The sequence below is a fragment of the Schistocerca cancellata genome, chromosome 2, assembly GCF_023864275.1.
Source record: "Schistocerca cancellata isolate TAMUIC-IGC-003103 chromosome 2, iqSchCanc2.1, whole genome shotgun sequence".
Lineage (NCBI taxonomy): Eukaryota > Metazoa > Arthropoda > Insecta > Orthoptera > Acrididae > Schistocerca > Schistocerca cancellata.
The window spans coordinates 1,057,215,324-1,057,238,529 of NC_064627.1; the positions used below are offsets into that span (position 1 = coordinate 1,057,215,324).

General features: G+C 37.4%; 1 protein-coding gene across 6 annotated transcripts in view; it reads right to left on the reverse strand.

Moving 5' to 3' along the window:
- The window catches only part of LOC126163049 (ATP-dependent DNA helicase Q1-like), a 143,611-nt gene that overhangs the window by 79,296 nt on the left and 41,109 nt on the right, over window positions 1-23,206 (reverse strand). For 5 of the 6 annotated variants that reach the window (XM_049919935.1, XM_049919936.1, XM_049919938.1 and 2 more), the window contains exons 3-5: window positions 22,597-22,770; window positions 18,990-19,169; window positions 18,706-18,836 (exon numbers count right to left, since the gene is read on the reverse strand). In XM_049919935.1, coding sequence (XP_049775892.1) covers window positions 18,706-18,836; window positions 18,990-19,169; window positions 22,597-22,770 — 485 coding nt within the window. Of the gene's footprint in view, window positions 1-18,705; window positions 18,837-18,984; window positions 19,170-22,596; window positions 22,771-23,206 lie in introns of those variants that run through there. The other variant, XM_049919940.1, reaches the window with a different exon arrangement.

A 23,206-nucleotide genomic window follows, 5' to 3' on the forward strand; every position in this document is an offset into this window, starting at 1 on the left:
CGGTATACCTTCTGATGCGCATAGCTATGTGACACACAGCAAAACCAAGTGGAATAATCTGTGATTGATGTGGCTGAATCAATAAAGCCTACATTATACCAGTTTGCAGTGGTTTGTGGCAAGATCAACATATGTGCAGAATAGTGAAGATACCTGTTTTTTTTTCCCCAATGGTTCATTATGCTTTACAGTATTTCAAACACCCAAGGCTTTTTGTTTCCAGTAGATTTTTTTCAAAGGTCATTCAGAGCAACTGTGAACCACTGCACACCAATTCAAAGGATTACTTACACGAACCGCTTGTTAAAAACACATATCTGTTGCAATAACTGTTTACAACAGAGGTACGTTTACAATCACATTTTCTAGAGTTATATGTTTAGTATTTCTTCTAGCATCTGATATTAGTAATTTTCAGGGTGACAAATGAACGTGTATTTATACACATTATAATTGTGTCCATTAAGCTTTCTGACAAAGAACAAAGTAGCCTATGTTGTATGTAATATGATAAATGAAATACCAGAAAAATAATGAAACACTGCTTACTTGTTGTTGTTGTGGTCTTCATTCCAGCAACTGGTTTGATGCAGCTCTCCATTCTACTCTATCCTGTGCAAGCTTCTTCATCTCCCAGTACTTACTGCAACCTACATCCTTCTGAATCTGTTCAGAATATTCATCTCTTGGTCTCCCTCTATGATTTTTACCCTCCACACTGCCCTCCAATACTAAATTGGTGATCCCTTGACGCCTCAGAATATGCCCTACCAACTGATCCCTTCTTCTAGTCAAGATGTGCCACAAATTTCTCTTCTCTCCAATTCTATTCAATACCTCCTCATTAGTTATGTGATCTACCCATCTAATCTTCAGCATTCTTCTGTAGCACCACATTTTGAAAGCTTCTATTCTCTTCTTCTCTAAACTATTGATCATCCACGTTTCACTTCTATACATTGCTACACTCCATACAAACACTTTCAGAAACTACTTCCTGATACTTAAATCTATACTTGATGAATACAAATTTCTATTCTTCACAAATGCTTTCCTTGCCATTGTCAGTCTACATTTTATATGCTCTCTACTTTGACTGTCATCAGTTATTTTGCTCCCCAAATAGCAATACTCATTTCCTAATCTAATTCCCGCAGCATCACCCGATTTAATTCGACTACATTCCATTACACTCGTTTTGCTTTTGTTGATGTTCATCTTATATCCTCCTTTCAAGACCATATCCATTCCGCTCAGCTGCTCTTCCAGGTCCTTTGCTGTCTCTGACAGAATTACAATGTCATCGGCGAACCTCAAAGTTTTTATTTCTTCTCCATGGATTTTAATACCTACTCCGAATTTTTCTTTTGTTTCCTTTACTGCTTGCTCAATATACAGATTGAATAACATCGGGGAGAGGCTACAGCCCTGTCTTACTCCCTTCCCAACCACTGCTTCCCTTTCATGTCCCTCGACTCTTATAACTGCCATCTGGTTTCTGTACAAATTGTAAAAAGCCTTTCGCTCCCTGTATTTTACCCCTGCCACCTTCAGAATTTGAAAGAGAGTATTCCAGTCAACATTGTCAAAAGCTTTCTCTAAGTCTAAAAATGCTAGAAACGTACATTTGCCTTTCCTTAATCTTTCTTCTAAGGTAAATCGTAAGGTCAGTATTGCCTCACGTGTTCCAGTATTTCTACGGAATCCAAACTGATCTTCCCCGAGGTTGGCTTCTACCAGTTTTTCCGTTCGTTTGCAAAGAATTCGTGTTAGTATTTTGCAGCTGTGGCTTATTAAACTGATAGTTTGGTAATTTTCACATCTGTTAACACCTGCTTTCTTTGGGATTGGAATTATTATATTCTTCTTGAAGTCTGAAGGTATTTCGCCTGTCTCATACATCTTGCTCACCAGATGGTAGAGTTTTGTTAGGCCTGGCTCTCCCAAGGCTGTCAGTAGTTCTAATGGAATGTTATCTACTCCCGGGGCCTTGTTTCGACTCGGGTCTTTCAGTGCTCTGTCAAACTCTTCACGCAGTATCATATCTGCTATTTCATCTTCATCTACATTCTCTTCCATTTCTATAAATTTGTCCTCAAGAACATCGCACTTGTATAGACCCTCTATATACTCCTTCCACCTTTCTGCTTTCCCTTCTTTGCTTAGAACTGGGTTTCCATCTGAGCTCTTGATATTCATGCAAGTGGTTCTCTTTTCTCCAAAGGTCTCTTTAATTTTCCTGTAGGTAGTATCTATCTTACCCCTAGTGAGATAAGCCTCTACATCCTTACATTTCCCTGCTTAGCAATTTTGCACTTCCTGTTGATCTCATTTTTGAGACGTGTGTATTCCTTTTTGCCTGTTTCATTTAATGCATTTTTTATATTTTTTCCTTTCATCAATTAAATTCAATCTCTCTTCTGTTGCCCAAGGATTTCTATTAGCCTTCGTCTTTTTACCTACTTGATCCTCTGCTACCTTCATTATTTCATCTCTCAAAGCTACCCATTCTTTCCCCCATTCTTGTCAATCGTTCCCTAATGCTCTCCCTGAAGCTCTCTACAACCTCTGGTTCTTTCAGTTTATCCAGGTCCCATCTCCTCAAATTCCTACCTTTTTGCTGTTTCTTCAGTTTTAATCTACAGTTCATAACCAATAGATTGTGGTCATAGTCTACATCTGCCCCTGGAAATGTCTTACAATTTAAAACCTGGTTCCTGAATCTCTGTCTTACCATTACATAATAATAATATCATTTGAACAAACACTTGTTCCATGACGTAAAAAAGTATTTTGTTTGGTAGGAATTCAGTTACTTTTCTTATGGCACCCTTAAAGAACATTTGTTGGTTTATTGGCACAGACTTTAAATATATTCTGTATAAGGGCAACACTGCAAGTTATTTCTCAAAAAGACATATTTTGAAGTATAGCTTACTTAGGTGGGACTTTGGGAAGTGTTGAGCCAAAAGTTGATATGCCTATATTATCTCCATAACTGAATAATAGCTAGGGAAAAAATCCATTACTGCATGCTGGTATTTTGTACTCCACCATTTCACCTTATATTGCTAAATCTTGTAAGCAGTTATTGTTGTATGCACTTGAAAGGTAAAACACTTAGCAACAAAAAAATTCAAAAATTGTTCATCATAGGCCACTAGTGCACTAAGATACTACGGAACAGCTTCATAAATTTTTCCCATGAGGGACGAGTTACAATAGAAAACACAGGTAAAAAAACATGCAGGAAATATTATCTTCAATTAAACTTCAAATTTTTATTTTTTTCATGTTATATTTGTATTTGCAGACTCTAATAACAACACAAATCAAAATGTTATTTATATTTACACAATTAAATCATAATAACTAATTTAATATAGCAATGATTTGTATGGTGGCGGCTAAAGCAGGTTTTTAGAAATTACCAATGTGAGTGTTATGCCAGAAAGTATTTCCAAATGAAGTCATGAAATCTTCGAGATTAGAAGAACATTTGATAAAAATGCGTCCTGATAAAGAAAATAAAAATTTGTCTTACTTACAAAGCCTCAAAGAATGACATTCAATGCATCAAATGATACCTAATACGTTTATCGTGGCACTGAATCAAAATAAGGATGGGTTACTTGCCTCTTATAAAATTTCTTTACTTACTGCTAAATCTGAAAAACCCCACACTATTGGAGAGGAATTGATACTACAACTGTTAGTGAGGTCTTGCAAACTGCATTGCATAAACCATTGTCAGATACTATTAAGAAAGTCCCACTGAGTAACAGCTCAGTATAGGGACGAATCAATGGAATGTCCGAGGATGTCGAGAACACTAACATATGATTTTATTTATTTATTTTTTTTTTACATGTTAATTTTCTTTGCAGGTCAATGAATCAATATTACCAAATAATGACCATTCACTTCTTGGAGACATTCGTTTCATAAAACATGATAAAATCCGTCACGCATCATTATTTGCCAGAAAATTATAAACCAGTTCTTAAGGAAAATCAGTGTTTTATCTACTGGAACACTATTTTTAAAGAAAAAGATGTTCCTCAACAAAATATTATCTCAGCAATGGTAGGATGATATCATGGGCTAATTTCATACTTAAAAAAAGGCGGTACCAAACATAGTAGTCATACACTGTGTTATTCACAGACAACATTTGGTAGCAAAAAACTTTCCTTATCATACTCATAGCTCCTTACAGTACATAATTACTATAATTAACAAGATTAGAAGCAGCACACTCAATGATAGATAGTTTCAGAATCTATGCGATGAAAGCAACGAAGATTTCAGTTGCCAGTTCCTGCACACAGAGGTTCATTGGCTGTCAGAGGTACCTGCTCAAAAGATTTTAAAACCTCTTTGATACAGTTGTAACATTTTTGAAAACAAAGATCATTCTTTGAGGGATAATTTACTGAAGTTTAAGAATGATATAGCATATTTCACTACTTACAGAGTAAATTTAATGACATAAATCCATAGCTGCAAGGTGAGGATTTCAATTTAATCTACAGAACAGCAACTACACAGCACAACAAATTTAGAGGATCACTTTCTCTAAACCACATAATTGTCTCCCATTACAATGCACAAGTTTGAAATTTTGGCTCAAAGCAGAGCACAACCTTTCTCTGTAACGGCACATAATCATGGCACCCTGCAAAGTCACTCTCAGGCTCTGCAACACTCCAAGCAGCAACATGTCAACAAGCATGAAAGAAAGGCCACAGCTCAGAAGTTTATGTGAGCTGTAAGGTAGGTCACTGATGTCACATTGGCACTAAATTTCAGCACAATTCTGCCCAGCACCGTGGACATGTCACACGATGAGAAGGTCATCACAGCCCCTCTTACCCACATTTCACCCCTTCTTTTGACATCTCAGCAGTGGCAGTCAGAGACACGACAACCAGTGTTTAAATCATGTGGTTTTTTTGTTAGTGGTTAAGCAAAACATTTCAGACACACCGCTGCTCAAAATCGACATGAGAAAAAGGGCTTGGGGGGTATGGCATAAATGGCTTCAATGAAACCACCCCTTTCCCTACGATGCTGATTCTCACTCATTATGCAGTTGAAAATGATAGTTCACAGTGCAATCACCCTGACACTGCTGACACTCTCATATGCTTCAATTCTTCCCCAAGTTCATTGTGGGTCTGCATCCCTGTTGAACATGATGGCATCCCTTTGGAGTGCTGCGCGATCATAATGTTTGCACTCATTTACAAGCTGGAACAATTAGGAAATGTTTAAAATCATTCAATGAAATTCAAATGTCATCCGAAGTAGCAAAGGGTACTTATGATTTTTCAGCCCCCCTGTTTTTCACCCTCCTGTGGTGCTATCACATGGGAGTGCAACTGTAACATATACATGAATAAAAGAGCAAAGGGTCCATGTAAGACCTCCCAGTTGGGCAACACCCTTGGAACCACCCACCCCACCTTTATTGAGTGTGTTACAAATGTACCTGTCAGAAACTTTGACACTAATTCAGCCCGCACCTGCTCTAGAGTCCGAAGATAGGCAAACCGCACCTGAGGGGTGGTGAAGGTGTTGCCTAACCTTTAACTGCTAGAGTAGCTGCCAGGCTAATTTGGTGTCAAAATTTCTGAAGGTACATTTCTAACTTGCTCAATATAGATGCGTCATTGGCACCCAGGGCACTACCAAACTGGAGGGTCTTAGAGAGACCCTTTGCTCTTTTATTAACATACATGTGATCATGCCATAGGAGGGTGAAAAATAGGAGAGTTGAAAAAACATATATACCCTTCCCTGCCTCGGATAGTGTTCAAATTTCGTCAGATGGTTTTGAATGGTTCCTAGTGGCTCCAACCCATACACAAGAGCAAAACTTGTGTTCGGACTGCACTCCAAAGGGGTTTGATCACACTCAGAGGGAATGTAGCCCCACATGTCCTCAGAGAAAGGTTGAAGTGTATGAGGGTGTCAGCAGTGTCAGGGTGACAAGAATTCTTCCTGCTGCTCATCACACTGCGAACTATCATTTTCAATCACATAATGTGTGAGAATGAGTGCCCCGGGGAAAGGGATAGTTTCATTGATGCCATTTATGCCATCCCCTGTGGCCTTTCCATGTCAATTCTGAGCAGTGGTGTGTCCGAAATGTTTTGTTCAGCTACAAATCAGAAAATTGCATTAATTCAGTGCCAGTTGTCACAGCTCTGACTTCCACTGCTGAGACGTCAAAAGAAGGGGTGAAATGTGGGTAAGAGGGGCTGTGATTACCTTTTCATTGTGTGACACAGCTGAGGTGGTGTTGAGCAGAATTAAGGTGAAATTTGGTGCCAAAGTGACAGCATTAGCCCACCTTATAGCTCACATAAATTTCTGATCTGTGGCCTTTCTTTCGCACATGTTGACACCTTGCTGATTGAATCATCGCTCAGCATGAGAGTCATGTAGCAGAATGTCATGATTTTGCATCATTACAGATGAAGGTTGTAGGCACCTTCGAGCCAAATTTCAAACTTGTGTGGCACAATGGGAAACAATTACAGGACGCTGAAAGAGTAATCCTTTCAACTGTTGTGTAGTATATTTCTACTTTTGTGTCAAAACTTGTCTAGTACTCGCGTCTCTCAGCTGGAAATGGAAACGCACATTCTGACAAACACTGACAGCAGTCACGTGGGGACCCAGCAGATGCGATAATGTGTGCCCACTGCACCACACCTTCAGCAGCACCGACTACAAGCTCCCTCAGCCACTGCGATATAGGATGACCTGCAGCAGCTACACGCCCAGTCTCAGCTGCAGTGATTGACCATCTTCATTCTTAACCAGCCTTCAACAGTTCACCCGCGCATTAGAAGTGGGAGCTTCACACTGCATGAGGCTCTTTAGTTTGCTTCTTGGAATAGCTGGACTTTATTGCTGTTTGGTCTTCTCTACAGTTTCTTCACAAAACTTAGAGAAAGTAACAAGTTAAATAAAACTTTTGTTTGCTGTATTTACGTGTTTGCTAATCATTTCTGCTCCTGTCCAGCTTCCCTACAACACTGCTGTGCTGCTCTGGAGCCCACCTCTCCTTATCATTGTGTATGAAAGTTTCCAAATCTTTCTCCTGTGGAAACAAATGATGATGACATTTTAGGATATTGTTGTCAACATTGGACGCACTTGTGGAAGATTTTACAAACAGATTACAGGATCTTCAAGTGACCATTTCAGGTTCAGTACTGACACCTTTCTCTGACCCACAAATGTCAGCATTATCCTTGCAGGAACCACTGATGGAACTTTCAACAAATGAAAGGTTAAAATTAAAATTCCAAGAGGGATATCAAGATTTATTTATGGCTTCAAAGGCAAATTCCTATAGTACATACACCTTTATGAGCTGCAACAAAGAAGTATTTAGTGCAAAGAGGATTTAGCGTGGTTAGCGAGAACAGAAACATACTGTCAACCACAGAGCATGGTGATTTAAAACTGATTGTGACAAACACGATACCAAATATTGAAAAATTAGTACCATTACATCACATTCAGTGCTCTCACTAAAAAATACTGTAATTTTTTTAATATATATTTGTTAATTAACATCTGAGGATTCCAGAAATATTGTTAATACCTTTTAATAATGTAATTTTAAAAATATATCCTTTTTCAGTTCTAGTTAAGAATTAAACATTAATTACAAGATGGAAATTGTGAACCAGATGGAATTTGAACACAGATGCCTGCTTATTTAGAGCAGTGCTCTTATAAATTTAGCAACTTGAGCGCAACTCAAGGCAGTTTTCCATTTAATCTTCCACTGCCTCTCTCAATATCGAAGTAATGAAAGCCTGGCTTTACATTTTACAAAGTTGTTATACTTGGGAATGTTGATACAAAGAAGAAGTTTCTTAGAAAAAAATGCTAGTCACTTTACCAAAGGCATATGAATAGTCCTATATGAATGAAGACAAAGGCAACAATCCAGGAACAGTAAACACAGGAACATTCAAGAAGAGAATGAGGTTAGTAAACAAAACAAAACAAATATATGTAAAAGTGTGCAAAAGTAGATCACAAATGAGGTTAAGGTAGTGAAATGTTTATCGGGACAAGTTATGAAACATAAGATGTGAATAACAGAAATTCCAGGTTGGAATATCAACAATATTAGGAAAATGTTACACTGCTACTCACTATAAATATGACCCATTGAGTTGCAGACAGACACAACAAAAACCTTGTGCCTATCTGTAACTCAACAGACCATCTTTATGGTGAGTAGCAGTCTATTCTTATCGTAATATTGTTGATAAGATGTGAATAGTTATTTGCATCATAGTTCAATCTATAAAATATACCAAGACAACCTCCTGGAACATATAGCTTTAACTGCCATATAAATGGCATTTGCACTGTTGGTAAATCTCAAGTTAATAATATCGAAAGCTCATCACGAAACAGTCTCCAGTTGCTCTAATTCAAAAACAAGCCTTCTACACCAAATGTTAAAAAATTCTGCATTTTATGGATATTCGTCTGCAATTTTGTGGATCCATCTCTCGTTCTCTTACCCACAGGGGTCAACTGCATTCTCTCTCTCTCTCTCTCTCTCTCTCTCTCTCTCTCTCTCTCTCTCTCTCTCTCTCCCCCCCCCCCTCCCCCCCTCCCCAGCCGCCAGTCACATGGGCTTCTGCACTGGTGGGCTAGAGATCTGTGATAACCACAAGCTAAGTAAAGAACCAATGTCAAATACTGTAAAACTGAATTAGGATTCCACCTGGACCTGGCAATTTATTTGTTTTCAACTCTTTCAGCTACTTCTCAACACCTGGGATTTGTATTACTATGTCCCCCATACAAAAGTCTGTACAATGGCATGTCTGTACAGCCCTCCTGCGCAAATGATTTCTTAAACATAAAATTTGAAACTTAAGATTTCCTATTGCTGTGTTCTCTTGTCATAACAGATTGATTGATGTATGATATGAGAGAAGCATTCAACCTGCTAAGCAAATTTATGTACGACCAGAATTTTCTCAGGTTCTCGGCAAGATCTTCCCCTAACATATAATGGTGGAAGCTGTTGTAGGCTTCACACATCAATCATTTTTTAGACGTACAAATTTCTTTTAACTTTTTCCTCTACAAATTTCTGCACTCTTTTTTAAACTGACAAGGGGAGGGCATGGGACGAGTCCCATCGACTTGGCTCAACTTGTGTGAGTAGAAACAAGTACATGATGATCCTTTGAAGTTCCTAAAATATTTCATCTGACTGGGCCGAAGAAAAAGGGAAAATGCTCTCAAAAGTTTTTTGCTTACGTTGTGAGTAATGTTGGAATAACTATTGTCCAGTTAGTAGTGGGGTACAGTTGTAAACTATGATGGAGTGATAATTCAGTGGCTCAAGTTTGATTTTCACTGTTCCCCTATTTTATTTATTCATTTATTTATTTTTTTAATTCTTTGCTTTTTACACCTCACAAAGTTAAATCATCGATTAAAAAATTTAAATATAGTTTAACAGTTCAATTTATGTGCACAAAATTAATATATACAATTTACAATTAGTTATGATTACTTTAATTTGAATAATGAGAATAGTTAAACAGGGATTGATTTTAAATAATTCATCTCTAACAGTTTGTTGTTTCAGCCGTTTTAAGAGATAATGTAACAGTATCTACAACTGTGAACAGCATTTCACCAAGTGTCTGCGGTGATTTATCATAACAACTTATTTTATTGGAAAATGGAAACCAAGCAAGGATTTTCTACCAGAGAAGTGACTGGTGAAAATATTGTAATTAAAACTTTTGATGAAGATTTTAAAAAAAAATCACCAGTGCTCTTTGTTACACTTATTCAATTTCGTAAAGAAAAATGCACGATAACGGACAATCCTCACACACCTGTGGGTCCTGCAGCAACATCCATAGGTCAAGCAACTGCACAGCAGGTTACTGAAATTATGACTGATAATTTCATAGTAAATGATACAGCTTTAATATTACACACTGAACCAAATGAACAAAATCTCTATGAAGAGGTATGTGGATTTTCTTATTCTCTCTTCCTCTATGTGCCCACATACACTTTTGCTGTATGCAGTCCTATTTTATTTGTAACAGGTTCCTTCTTCAAGTACAGCCATGAATGACGATTACGATCCAGACAAATATTCTTCTCACACTCTGGCACCCCTGGTTCATGAGAAGAAAGTGATCTGTTTTGGTGATACCCATCCCAAATGGGAGTCCCCATCACTAAAATCACAATTTTCAACCTTGGAGGAGAAAAAAAATCTCCAGATTTCGAGTAAAGAAACAGGACAAGGTGACACAAGAAATGACAAAACTGCATTCATCAGCTCCAAAACATGGTAAAGATTTCAGGAAGTACAAGGCTGTTATGAACAAGTAATGATGAGAACATTACAGCAATGGGCAATGGCAGTCGCGTTCCCATATTTAGCAGAAAAATGTCAGTTTATTGCTAGTGATATCTGAACAAAAGCCTTCAAACATGAACATTCGATAAGACAGTGAAAAATCACCAAGTTTGTCAGCAAAAAAGAAGTTGCAAGTTTTGAAGAAACGGTGGAAGCAGCAGAGAAGTTTTATATACAGACAAGACATACAGGATGATACAAATAAATTGGGAATTTAGAAAATTATATAATTTCATGAGGACAATTTTTTTAAAAATATTTATCTGTATCATTTGGTAGTAAACATAATGCCTTTTTGGAATACATAAGGTACAGTTTATTTTTTGAAGATGACATCTTGCAGGTGAGCTCCTCCTTTAAGCAAATATTCCTGCAGTCTCATCGTTACCTTGTTCACGCTTTGATGTAACATCTCAACTGGAATTTCAGCAATTACTTCTCTGAAATTACACATTCCCCAAACAATTGTTGTAAAGCAGCCGTCGATATTCATGCTGTAAGGCGCAGTGCCTTACTTCGCACCTATGTAAGTATGAGACCGAAGCAAGCAGATAGATACAACGATTAATACCATCACATAAAAGATGTGCTCTGATCCAGTAGCTATCTGCAAGCAGTTATGACTGTGGTCGGAAGGTATCAGTATCTTACACACTATAAAATAATATATAGTTAAAATATATTTTAGAAACAAAACTGCCCAATTGTGACAACTACAACTTTCATTAATTATTGTTAATTTAATTTGTTTATTAGTATGAATGATGGTGTGAATGGAAAATAAGATAAGAAATTAATAATGCTGTGTCTATTAACTGAGTATGTATTAGTGTGAGAGTGAATCATATTCAGGGGAAATTGTAAGGTGCAACTAGCCAGCTTAAGGGACTGGGGAAACAAAAAATATTTTATAATAAGTCTGTTATTTAAAGAGGAGTTATTTTTATAACTGTGCATTTTCTGAATTTGTTCATTTAGTAAATTATTCATAAAATGTATAAAGTTGTGATCGGTGAAAGGTAAAAGACTCAGGATTGCACGGTTTAATACTGGTATCAGATTGGCTATGATGTGTATCAGCCAATCAAAGGAAAGTATGTAAGAGTGAATTTTGTGGGCTAAAGAATTTCTTTGTGAAGTCTAAGGTCCAGTTCAGCACTCAGCCATCATCATGTTCAGATGTGGATATAAGGATCTCTGAACATATGTGTTGGTTTTGCAGAATAATGATTAAAACTTGAGTGTGAAGTGCTGCAAAGTGGATGTGGACATGTGAGAAAATTGAACACATGAAATCCCTGTGGCATGTTATACAAGTAGTGCCCACAAGCTGAACACTTCTGGTGGTTAAATTGTATAATATTTGAGCGAGAATACTGTCATGGTTAATCCATTTTGTAATCCTTTCAGGTAACATGTTTGGTTCAATACCATAAGCTGGCTATTACAAGCAACTATGATTGATTGTGAGTGCTGAAACTAGAACTTAAGATTAGCACAGGCTTAACAGTGTTTTTGTATAAAAAAGTAACAATATATTGAAGTTTTCACACACAAAGTATCTTTTTATTAATTGCTCAGTTAACCTGATACTGAAAAGCATTTGTTGCTCCTGCTCAATTGATATAATGCTACTGGTTCTACTACAGCTTTTCCAGAAGAAGAACATCATTCCTTTTTTACAGGGAAGGTGTGTGGACCAGACTGCGGAAGAAGAAATTCACCATAAAGTGAGGGAACATTATTTCTGTTGGACAAGCACATAGAAACCACATTGTTGCATGTGTGTGACCTTGATCCATCTTGTTGAAACCAGGTTGTGTCATTAATGTGTGGAAATCTCTGAAGTTGTTCCACAAGAAAGGTTTCCAGTATGGTGATGGAACAATTTGATATGACTAAAACTGCATGGCCAGTCTCATCCTCAAAAAAATAAGGGCCTATCACATTATATGATGACACAGTAACCACACAGCAACTTTATGGTTGTGCTATGAATGCTTGTGTAGTTCCGTAAGACTGTCTTGTGCCAATATCTAAAATTTAGTCTATTAACAAGTCCACTGAGTTGGAAATGGACTCCATCTGATATTCATAGTTTCTTAATAAACTCCTTGTCCTCAATTATCTTTCCAAGCACTAATTCACAGAAGTGCATCTCCAGAACATGATCACTGATTATCAGTTCCTGGACGATCTGCAACTTGTACAGATGGCATTACAAGTCTGGCACTAATATTCTTTGAACACTTGAACTATGCAACCGTAAAGATGCTGTGTAGCAACATATTGACAGGTATGGACTTCCTATGACAGCATTTCAAACAATTTTTATATTGTGCAGTGTATGAACCATTTGCACACAGCCTGGAGGCTTCTTTTTCATTGCCAAACCAGTTTCCTCAAAATTACATATCCATGTTTTAATTGTATGTGCTGATGGAACACAATCATGGCAGACTAAATTAAAATGACAGCAGAATTCTCTATGTGCCCCCTCAACACAATCATTGTTCTCGTAAAATGCTTTGACTGCTGATGCACATTGCACACCACTCCCAGCATCAGTGATAACTACATGGCAGGGTATTATTGACAGGATGCATACTCTATTCAGTGCTACTAATCACCCATGACTACCAACACAACTTTCAATATTTCCCATTTCTCTGAATCACCCTGTATAATTCCAAACTTCAACCTTGATTATGTAATTAACACTGACCAGACTGGATGCCAGTATGAATCAGTGTACAGCAGCACACACAACTACAAGAGTTCGAAGACCATTTTGGTGAACAAACTCGCTCTCTCCCAAACCATCCACTGTTGCACAGCACAGTACAGTTTAATTGCTTGATGGAAACTGTTACCTCTTGTGTTTTTATGTATGGAAGAGCCTGGCACTAAATTTGGTCCTCGAGCTGCTGGTACCATGAAAAAATCAGAAGAAGAATATAAGAATATCATCGTTACTTGCTTCAAGTCAGTAACACTAGCAAAAGAGATTTATGAAAAGTTTCTGGAAACAACATTTAAAAACTTACATTGCTAACAACAAATTCGTTCTATTGGTTATTTGTGAGGTGGCCAAGCAGATTTTACAGCGTATGATGAGACATTTGACAATGAAGAAGATCATTCCACCCAAAAATACTCGTCTTCCTCAACTCTGTGATGTACACTAATCAGTCAGAAGATTATCACCAACAACTTACTATCAATATAAACCCACCTGGGTAATAGCACTGTCAACTGGCAAGGTGCATTTAGTATCAGTGAACATGCTGTCCTTGTGTAGAATGGGGAAGTCGCACACTCTGTCCAAGTTTGACTGAGGGCAGACTGTGATGACCCAGAGACTCAGCACGAGCATTTTGGAAACTCCACAACTTGTCGGATACTTGAGGAGTGCTGCGGTGTCTTCAACATGTGGCGAAACCAAGGTGAAACCACGTCCAGACGTCATGGGTTTGTATGGCCACCCCTCATTACTTTTTGTCCGAATTTGTAGGCTGAGTAGACTGGCAAAACAGGACAGGAGGCGAACTGTGGCAGAAGTAACATCATAATTTAATGCTGGGCATGTTAACACCATGACACCGGCAACTACAGCTAAAATGGGCACATGACCATTGGCATTAGACATTGGCGCAGTGGCAGAGCACTGCATGGTCTGGCGAATCACACTACCTTCTTCGCCTTGCCAATCGGAGGGCGCAAATCGGTCATCTTCCAGGGGAATAGCTCCTTAACACTTGTACTGCAGGACGGAGACAAGCTAGGGATGGCTCCATTATGTTCTGGGGAACACTCACGTGGACATTCATGGGTCCAGTGGAGCTCGTGCGAGGTATCATGATGGCCAAGGTGCATCGCACACCGGTTGCAGACCACGTACACACCTTGATGGTGCTCATTTGTCCCGATAACAATGGTGTTTTCCAATTAATGTGTTGGTCCCCCCAACCTACCAGATCTGAAACTGGGCGAATACATCTGGAAAGTCTTGAACATGGCATCAGAGCTCATCACCCTCCTCCCCCGAATTTACGGGAATTAGGTAACTTATGTGTGCAGGTGTGGTGCCAAATCCCTCCAGTGACCTACCAAGGGCTCACTCCTTCCATGCAATGATGTGTTGCTGCTGTTATCCATGCCAAAGATGGACCATACTGGCTATTAGGTAGGCGATCACAATGTTTTGGCTGAGCAGTGTATATTTTTATCAGAAAGTCAAAATTCCAATTAAAAGATTACAAAGTGCCCCTGATTTTCTACGATAACAGCAAGAATTATTGTCAAGGGAAAATGCAATTAAAATATGTTTGACATGCACAATCAATTCAGTGCTCTTGTTTTCACCCCAGTGATTTGATATGCTTGGTATGCATCAAAACTGTCAGAGGAAAGACCTTCGTTTAAAAACATGAATGAAGTATGCTTTCCACCGAAGCATAGTTTAGAAAAATGTTCTTGTTCATAAAATGAATTCACAAAATGTGTATGATTTGAACAATATTTATGTTTTAAATGTTTCTTTGATGATTAGCACCCAAAAACGCAATATAATTGCCTGTAAGACATAAAATCAGGTAAATCCTTGCTAGATTTTTCAGAAATATTACTTTCATTCAAAATTTCACCCAATTACAAAAATTAACTGTTAGCTATAATCATTATTCAAATTAATCTAAATTGTATGTATTAATTTTATGTATATAAATGGAACTGTTACACTATATTTAAGTTTTATAATTTATAGTTTAACATTGCAAGGAACAAAATACAATCAATGAAAAAAAAAAAGTAGCAACAGCAATCAAACTCAAGCTGCCAAATTATCAGTGCGTACACTTACTGACTGCACCATGCCACTAACAGTGCAACTGTTATTCGAACATCACTCACAAATAATCAATAAATTTTTGAGAGCATTTTCTCTTTTCCTATGTCCCACTCAGACAAAATATTTTAGGAACTTCAACGGGTCATATACTTGCTTCCACACACACACAGTTTGAGCCAAATCAGTGAGACCCAACATGTGCCCTCCCCTTGCGAGAGTGCAACAGCCTCTGTTTCCTCAGCATTTTTCAAATTTCATTGTTAAACCACAGTGGGCATTTTTCATCCTAAATTCACTAGCTAGGCACACGCTTCTCCAGAGCGCAATTCATAATCAATTCAAACTTTGCCCATAATTCTTCTACGTCCATCATACCGGAACTAAATTATGTCCATTCATTGCCTAAGTAGGGGGCTAACGCTTGCTTATCTGCTCTTTCCAGCACAAATACTCTCCTACCCTTCTTGACAGATTTATTAACTTTAGTAACCATCATCACTATTATGATGATATAACCGTTGATCTGTGTCTCTATACCGACACTGTTGATAAGGTAAGGCCTGTTTGCAGCTACAATGCGTAAAACATTTCCCTACCAATAAAGAGCAGACAGTTTTGTGACAACTAGTGCCTGAGGCATTATAGGTCATGGAAAAGCATATAACATGCTAGTGAGTATTACAACCAGAGTAGCCAGTCACAATGGTCTTTGTCTTGCATGTTGGTTCAGCCTTCACTGAATTTCTTGCACCTTCTTTCTGACCACACTCTCATAATGTTAGGTCGATACACACGACTCAGCTCATGGTGTCTCTGCTGGTGTTTGCTTCTGAGAACATAGAAATACAACCGCATGATGCTCACAATTTGTTGGAGGCAATATTAGCACTTCCATTTTTTCCTAGAACTGTTACATAAAAACTGACATCAGAACATTGAAATTGCACCACATTATTGCCTCATACCCCTTCTCTATTACTATAAACATGAATTCCAGTTTATCAACATGGCGGCTCTGGACGCAATCACAATTTTTTCTAGATGACCTTTGTATTTTTCATATTAGCTAGAAAATTGTAGTTCTGAGGAATTATACAGTTGGAAACTTAGCAAAGAAATTAAATACTTTGATATGAACATCTTATTCTCAAAATGAGAATCAATTACAAGCCCTGCAACACTGTGTAAATAAAAGGCATTCTGATTGTAAGAACAGTGTAATTTATTTTATAGAACAAAGCATTGTAATGTCTAGATCATGCCATTTTTACTTTTCACTCTCTCTTAAACCCTTCCTAGCCTCATCTGTATCTCAACTGCATCATCGTCCCACATAACATATCTCTTCAACTGTCCCCCCCCCCCCCCCCCCAAGTGAAACCTGTTTTGCAGTTCATCCCAAACACAACTGGCCCTTTATTCACATGAAGTAATGAGGGTATCTCATTTCACTCCATATTTCTAGATGTCCAGAAGACTTTCCGCATTGTTCCTCATAAGTGACTTCTAATCAAACTGCGTGCCAACTATGCAACTGGATTAGTGATTTCCCATCAGAAAGGACATAATTCTTACTAACTGGAGTGAAGTCATCAAGGGAAACAGAAGCTACATCTGGCATTCCCCAAGGAAATGTTATAGGCTCTCTGCTGTTCCTTATCTATGCAAATGATCTGGGAGGCTATGTGAACAGCCCTCTTAGACTGCTTGCAGATGATGCTGTCATTTATCATGGGATCCTTACCACCAGATGAGCAATGTGAATTACAAAAGAACTTGAACAAAATATCTGTATGGTGCAAAAAGTGTCAATTGATACTGAACATAAAAACTGTGAGGTCCTCCATTTGAGTACAAAGATGGAAATGAGCGTTTGGCGTCATTGGCCGGGAGGCCCCTTACAGGACAGGTCTGGCCACCATGGTGCATGTCTTATTACATTCGACGCCGCATTGGGTGACCTGCGTGCCGGATGGGGATGAAATGATGATGAAGACAACACAACACCCAGTTGCTGAGTGGAAAAAATACCCGACCCAGCCGGGAATCGAACCTGGGTCCCTTAGGACGGCAGCCCGTCACACTGACCATTCAGCTATTGGGGTGGACCATGAATCCATTATATTTCTGTTACATGATAAATGGTGCAAATCTAAAGTCTCTCACTTCAAACAAACACTTAGGGATTACAACTGTGAACAACTTAAATTGGAAACATCACAGAGAATCTGTTGTGGGGAATTGCAACCAAAGACTGTGTTTTATTGGCAGAACATTTAGAAGATGCAACAAACCTAGTGAAGAGACTCTCCACACTATGCTTGTCTGTCCTCTACTAGAGTATTACTGTTTAGTATGGGATCCTTACCATGAAGGATAGATGGAGGACATTGAAAAGGTCGAAGACGAGCACCTAATTTTCTATTATCGTGAAATAGGGATGAGAGTTTCATGGATATGACGTGCGAGCAGGATGGAATGGGAAAAACTAAAGCACTTTTCGTTGTACCAGTTATCTTTTCACAAGATTCCAGTCACCAGCTTTCTCCCCCGAATGTGAAAATATTTTGTTGACTCCCACATACGTAGGGATAAATGGCCATCATAATAAAATAAATAGAAAATAAAGAGAAAGATTTAGTTGCATTTTTCTCATGTGCTATTTGAGAGTGGAACGGTCGAGAAATAGTTGAAAAGTAGTTCTGGGAAACCTCTGCCAACCACTTGTATATGGATTGCACAGCAGTGATGCAGATGTCAGTAGCGTTATATTCTTATTTCTTACACACACCACTCACTCCAATAACACAATGTTCCCAACTTACTCAAAATATCAATTAAGCAGTGACAATCACTCTACATATGTTCAAAAACTAATTTCCATTCACCTGGCATTTTATTAGTGTAAAGCATAATGGCCAGACATAATGTACATTACACATTTTGGAAAATATTCAGTGGCATTCACTAGTTTTTTATAGGTTAATGACACCCAATGCTTAAGCTACAGCTTTGCTGTAACTAGGCAAAATTTCATGCTTATTTTCTATCTGCTGTAAAAATACTATTGACATTAAGACAAATTTGAAAATGAGAGTACCCCACTGTGATTTATTAACACAACATATACATATTATTTTGTACATGGCTCTAATTTACAGAAACTATAGTATATATTTTTTCAGGACAAAATTCAGTCATCAGTTGCAAATAATGTTTTTATGCTTTACCCGATTTTGATAAATTAATTTGTAATCTTCAGAAGCTTAGTATGAGTTTAGCAGATGTCAACATTTTATTTACAGAAGCATAATGCCATGTTATGTCCAGAAATGTACACATTTTATTTAATTATTTGAAGCACAGACTGACAATTTACAGTAACTGAATTGGATGTATCATGTATACTTACTGCCTGTATGGAGTTAACATCTGCTTTTGTAGCTGTTGCAGTTAACATCTCTGCTCCCACTTTCAGAGCCTTTAATGCCATTATCTGGTCTTCCATCAGAGCAATTAGAGGTGAAACTACGAGAGTAACACCTTATAAAACAAAAAATACACATTAACCAACCTTTTTTAAAACAACACAAAAAGCATTAACATATTTCACCACATTATTAACACGAAAAGATCAAGAAGATAAACTGACAGAAGTGAAAAGTACACAGAACAATGTAGTGTTACCTACCTTACCTTTAGAAACTACACCTGGCAACTGGTAACATAGACTCTTTCCTCCCCCAGTAGGCATAACTAATATTACATCTTCCTTTGACAAAACAGCATTAATAGTAGACAACTGTAATGAACGGTAGTCTGTCAGGCCAAAAACCTTGTGCAGTGCTTCATCAAGCTGTTTTGACCATGGAAATTCTGGACCAAACAAAAATATATTTAGTCAGTGTTTCCATAAATGGTTATAAACGCTATTTACATATAAGCAAAGGGCAAGCCACCCTATTACTCTAGAACCTTCCTAGTAAAACTAACATATATGAACTGCCTTTGACTTACAGAAGATCATTACAATTAACCTTACTCAAAGACAAAAAACAAAGAGCTGATAAAAGTAGTTATAGCACTTAACACACTTAATCACTTATCTCTTGATATGTCATAGCAATATTGTGTAAAATCTCTTGGCACACTGTATTGTCACTGCAGTCTTTTCCACATGCATGACAACAAGTAAGACAACTTGTCAAAAAATAATTGCAATTAATATGCTGTTATAACATATGTACGTAATGTTAGACATTGTGTTGTATTTCATGTTACAAATGCATCTATATTTTTTCAGTTTTACAAGGACTATGTACATGATCTGCAATGTGTCATTTCTTTTATTTATTTGGTCCATGTGATATGAAATCATCAGTGTGCTACAGGTGTGTTAATATTTATACTGGGTAAATTATGGTTTACAATATATTGCAACATGTTTGTATAAAATCTGCTTCACTGGATAGTTCATGTGTTGCACTTAATCATAACCAGAAAATTTACAGTTCTAGGTATTGTTTTACAAGTAAGAGCAGTGCCACAGCAAATACAGTATGCCTATAAAATTGTGGATAGTTTCAATAAGCTTTACACTTGTGGGGTGCTTATGCAACAGCTGAAGGCCCATGTAGTTTACCCCTTTGAACAAAGTCGTGTATTAGCATGTAACAAATACAGGTTTGAGTTTATTATAGTGTGATGATTGTGAATGTCACTGTTTTTCTTCAGTCTACATTCAGTTGGCACTATGAGATTTTCTGAGGATTTTACAGTCTCGAGAATATATAAGCAGATAGTGTTAGGATTTCCAGTTTCCTAAAAAATGGGTTTGCCAGAGTCTCTAGTTTTGCTTTCATTAATGTTCCTCACAGTTCTCTTCTTGATTTGGAAAATGATAAGAACAGTTCAAAAATTACCTGGAATATCAAATTATATCTTAAGTGAACTTGTTATGTATGTATAGTATGCCCTTTTTACTGTTTTCTGAGTACATGCTCACACCACACTTAAGGCATAGCAGCTAGTACTTATTTTAACATTTGTCTGGTCAATATATTCATTCCATTTCAGATTATCTTTTAACCACAGATCCACAACTGTGAATTCAGTAATAATTTCTATTGGTTGTTTATAATTATTGCAAATAGCCGACTGGTTTTTTTTTTTTTGTGTGGTGCCGAACTTAGTGAAACACTCTTCATAACAATGATCATTAGTCTGCTGTTTATGGCTCAGTTGCTTAGTTTCTAAATAGCTAAGTTCACAGTATTCTGTGTTATCCCCTTTAAGGAAAATATTTCTATCCTCTGCAAATATAACAGTTCTGTGAGGATCAATATTCACACTTAAGTTACTGATACACAAGAGGAATACAAGAGGTCTCAGTATCAAGCCCCAAGGCACACCTTGCTTGACTCTTTTACTTCCAGATAAAAATGTCATTTGCTGAAATAAGTTAGTCATCTGTACATGTCATATTGAACCTCCTGTACACAACTGCTTAGGAATGATGCAATCCATTTGTTTGCGAGTCCTCCAATATCATGCTGTTCAATTTTTAGCAGCAATAATTTATTATCCATTGTATCAAAAGCCTTTGACAGACCTATAAATATGCCTGTGGCAGGTCACTTTGCATCCAAAAGATCTAGTACCATCAAGTTACCTTCCATTAGGAATGTGGATACACTCCATGACTGTGTTATGACATTGGCTTGCAGAGAAACGTGTTCTTCGCAAAGCCAACTTTCGTTATACAGTAGTCTTGAAAGAAGTATGACAGAAGTCCGAACAACAGGGGACTGACAGACTAGGACATGTATTGAAACTATGAAATAGTGCACTTATAATGGCTAGGCACTAGCTGAAATCTAGATTTGCTTTAATAAAGCCTGAAAGAAAAGGATGACTGATTGCTGTGCTCCATCATTTTGAATCTAGTATCATATTAATCCAGCCATATACAACTGTTTGTGTAGACTTGTGTCTAAACCCACGCTGAGGTACACGTATGGTAGTACAACTTTTTTGCCAATGAAGCCCATCAGTTTTTTTGGGCATAATTTTTTTTTTTTCAAATATTTTACATATGCAGGCCAATAACTGTTCATGTCCATTTTTTCATGTTTTTTTAGAAAATGGGAATTACTTTTGTCTTTCTCAGTGACTCTGGGAAATTACTTGCCTGCAAAGAACAGTGACAGATGTGAGTTAGTGGTTCAGCAATACCATAGTATGTCCGCATTTTTTGGCGATCGCTGGAACACCATCGAAGCCAATTGTAAAGGAACTTTTTAACCCTCTGAAGGCTTTTCATTGCTATCTTTAGTGATTGTACTAAAGGACATTGACTCTTTGCACATGCAAATTTTTTAGTTTTGTGGTTGATATTTTGTGACTGCATTACTTTTAGTTAATGCCTAAAAAGAGTTTTCTGGCAGTGGTCACCGAAGTTTCCAGATTAGTTTGCTGCTTTATTGTTGTGTTTAATTTCTATGTTTGCGTGCATGCATTGTTTTCCCCTCTTTCTCTTTACATAATACACCATTCTGCTTTTACTTTGTTGTTGTGTTTGTCAAGGTACTTATCACAGTGCAACCTTTTGTCTGTCTTATCACTCCTCAGAATAGAAACATAATTTTTATAGTATTTGAAAAACTGAAGGGAGCCATTACTTTGTTTGTGCAACTTGTGGACTATTCTTTCACTCTGGCAGGAGGTTTTTACAGCTGGTATAATTCATTCTTGTTTCCCTTAAACCTTACCTTTTTTTTTTTTGTGGAAATGCTTCTTCAAAGCTGTGCCATTGGCTGCATATATCTCTTTTCACTTTTGCTTACTAAGTAGGCTGCTGAGTTCGTTTAACTTACCCTGAGTCAGCATTATCTTAGCATATGGGACTAGTTCAGCTACACCAGTCATCACCAGAAATTATCCAATGGCCAGTTTCCACCAGGAGTTGGAGGATTTCATTATTCGTTCCACCTTTCTGTTCTCCCATGCACTTACAAATACAGTGAAGTATTACTGTAGCTGTTTTGAGAAAGAAAACCATGGTACTGACTATGTCATGGACTCACAGACTCTTTAACAAAGTTTCAAACCTCTGATACGGTCTTCCTTTTATAAAGATTTACACTGAAAAACCAGCAATTTCTTTAGTATTACAAAAACATTAATGTCAGGAAAGGTGCACCTCTCTCAATCCCATGTTTAATATGGATGGATTTCCTGCCATTCATTTGTGGAGTAATTACTCTTGCAAGTACTGAAACTAGATTATTTAGAACAGTCCTACCTTTTGTATCCCATTTACGACTTGCTGCCTGCTCGCTTTTCCTCAAAAGCATTTCATCCTTCAGTTTTTCTTTCATTTTCACCAATGCATTTTTTCTCTCCTGTAAACTTTGAATTTTAGCTTCAATTTCTTGCAGTTCATAATCAACTGCAGCAAGCTTTTCCTCCGCAGTTGCTGAAAAGGGATAAATCATTTTAAAAGGCATAAAGCGGTAATATCTACAGTCTGTAATATTGGTGTAATTACATGATTTCAAAGTATTCATACAGCATGTGATCAAAGAATTAATATGATATATGGTCAAGGTCATGCGTGAACACAATTACTTGACTTTTTATTTGAATATAAAAGAAGAAAAAAACATGGAACTTAATATTTTTGCATGCAGAACAGGGGCATTTGTTGTTTATGAGAGATTGTAACAGGACTTATGAGGTCCCTGTTGTAATTAGGAGTTCTTCCCATTAGTTAGAGGTCAGAAGTCCAATGAGGATTTTGCTATCTTATTTAATTAGATGCACAGTTCTATCAAAGGAAACAACCACAGACTGAAAACTGTTGAGCCAAAACACATACACAAAGCAAAACAGTAATACTAGTTATCTCTTAT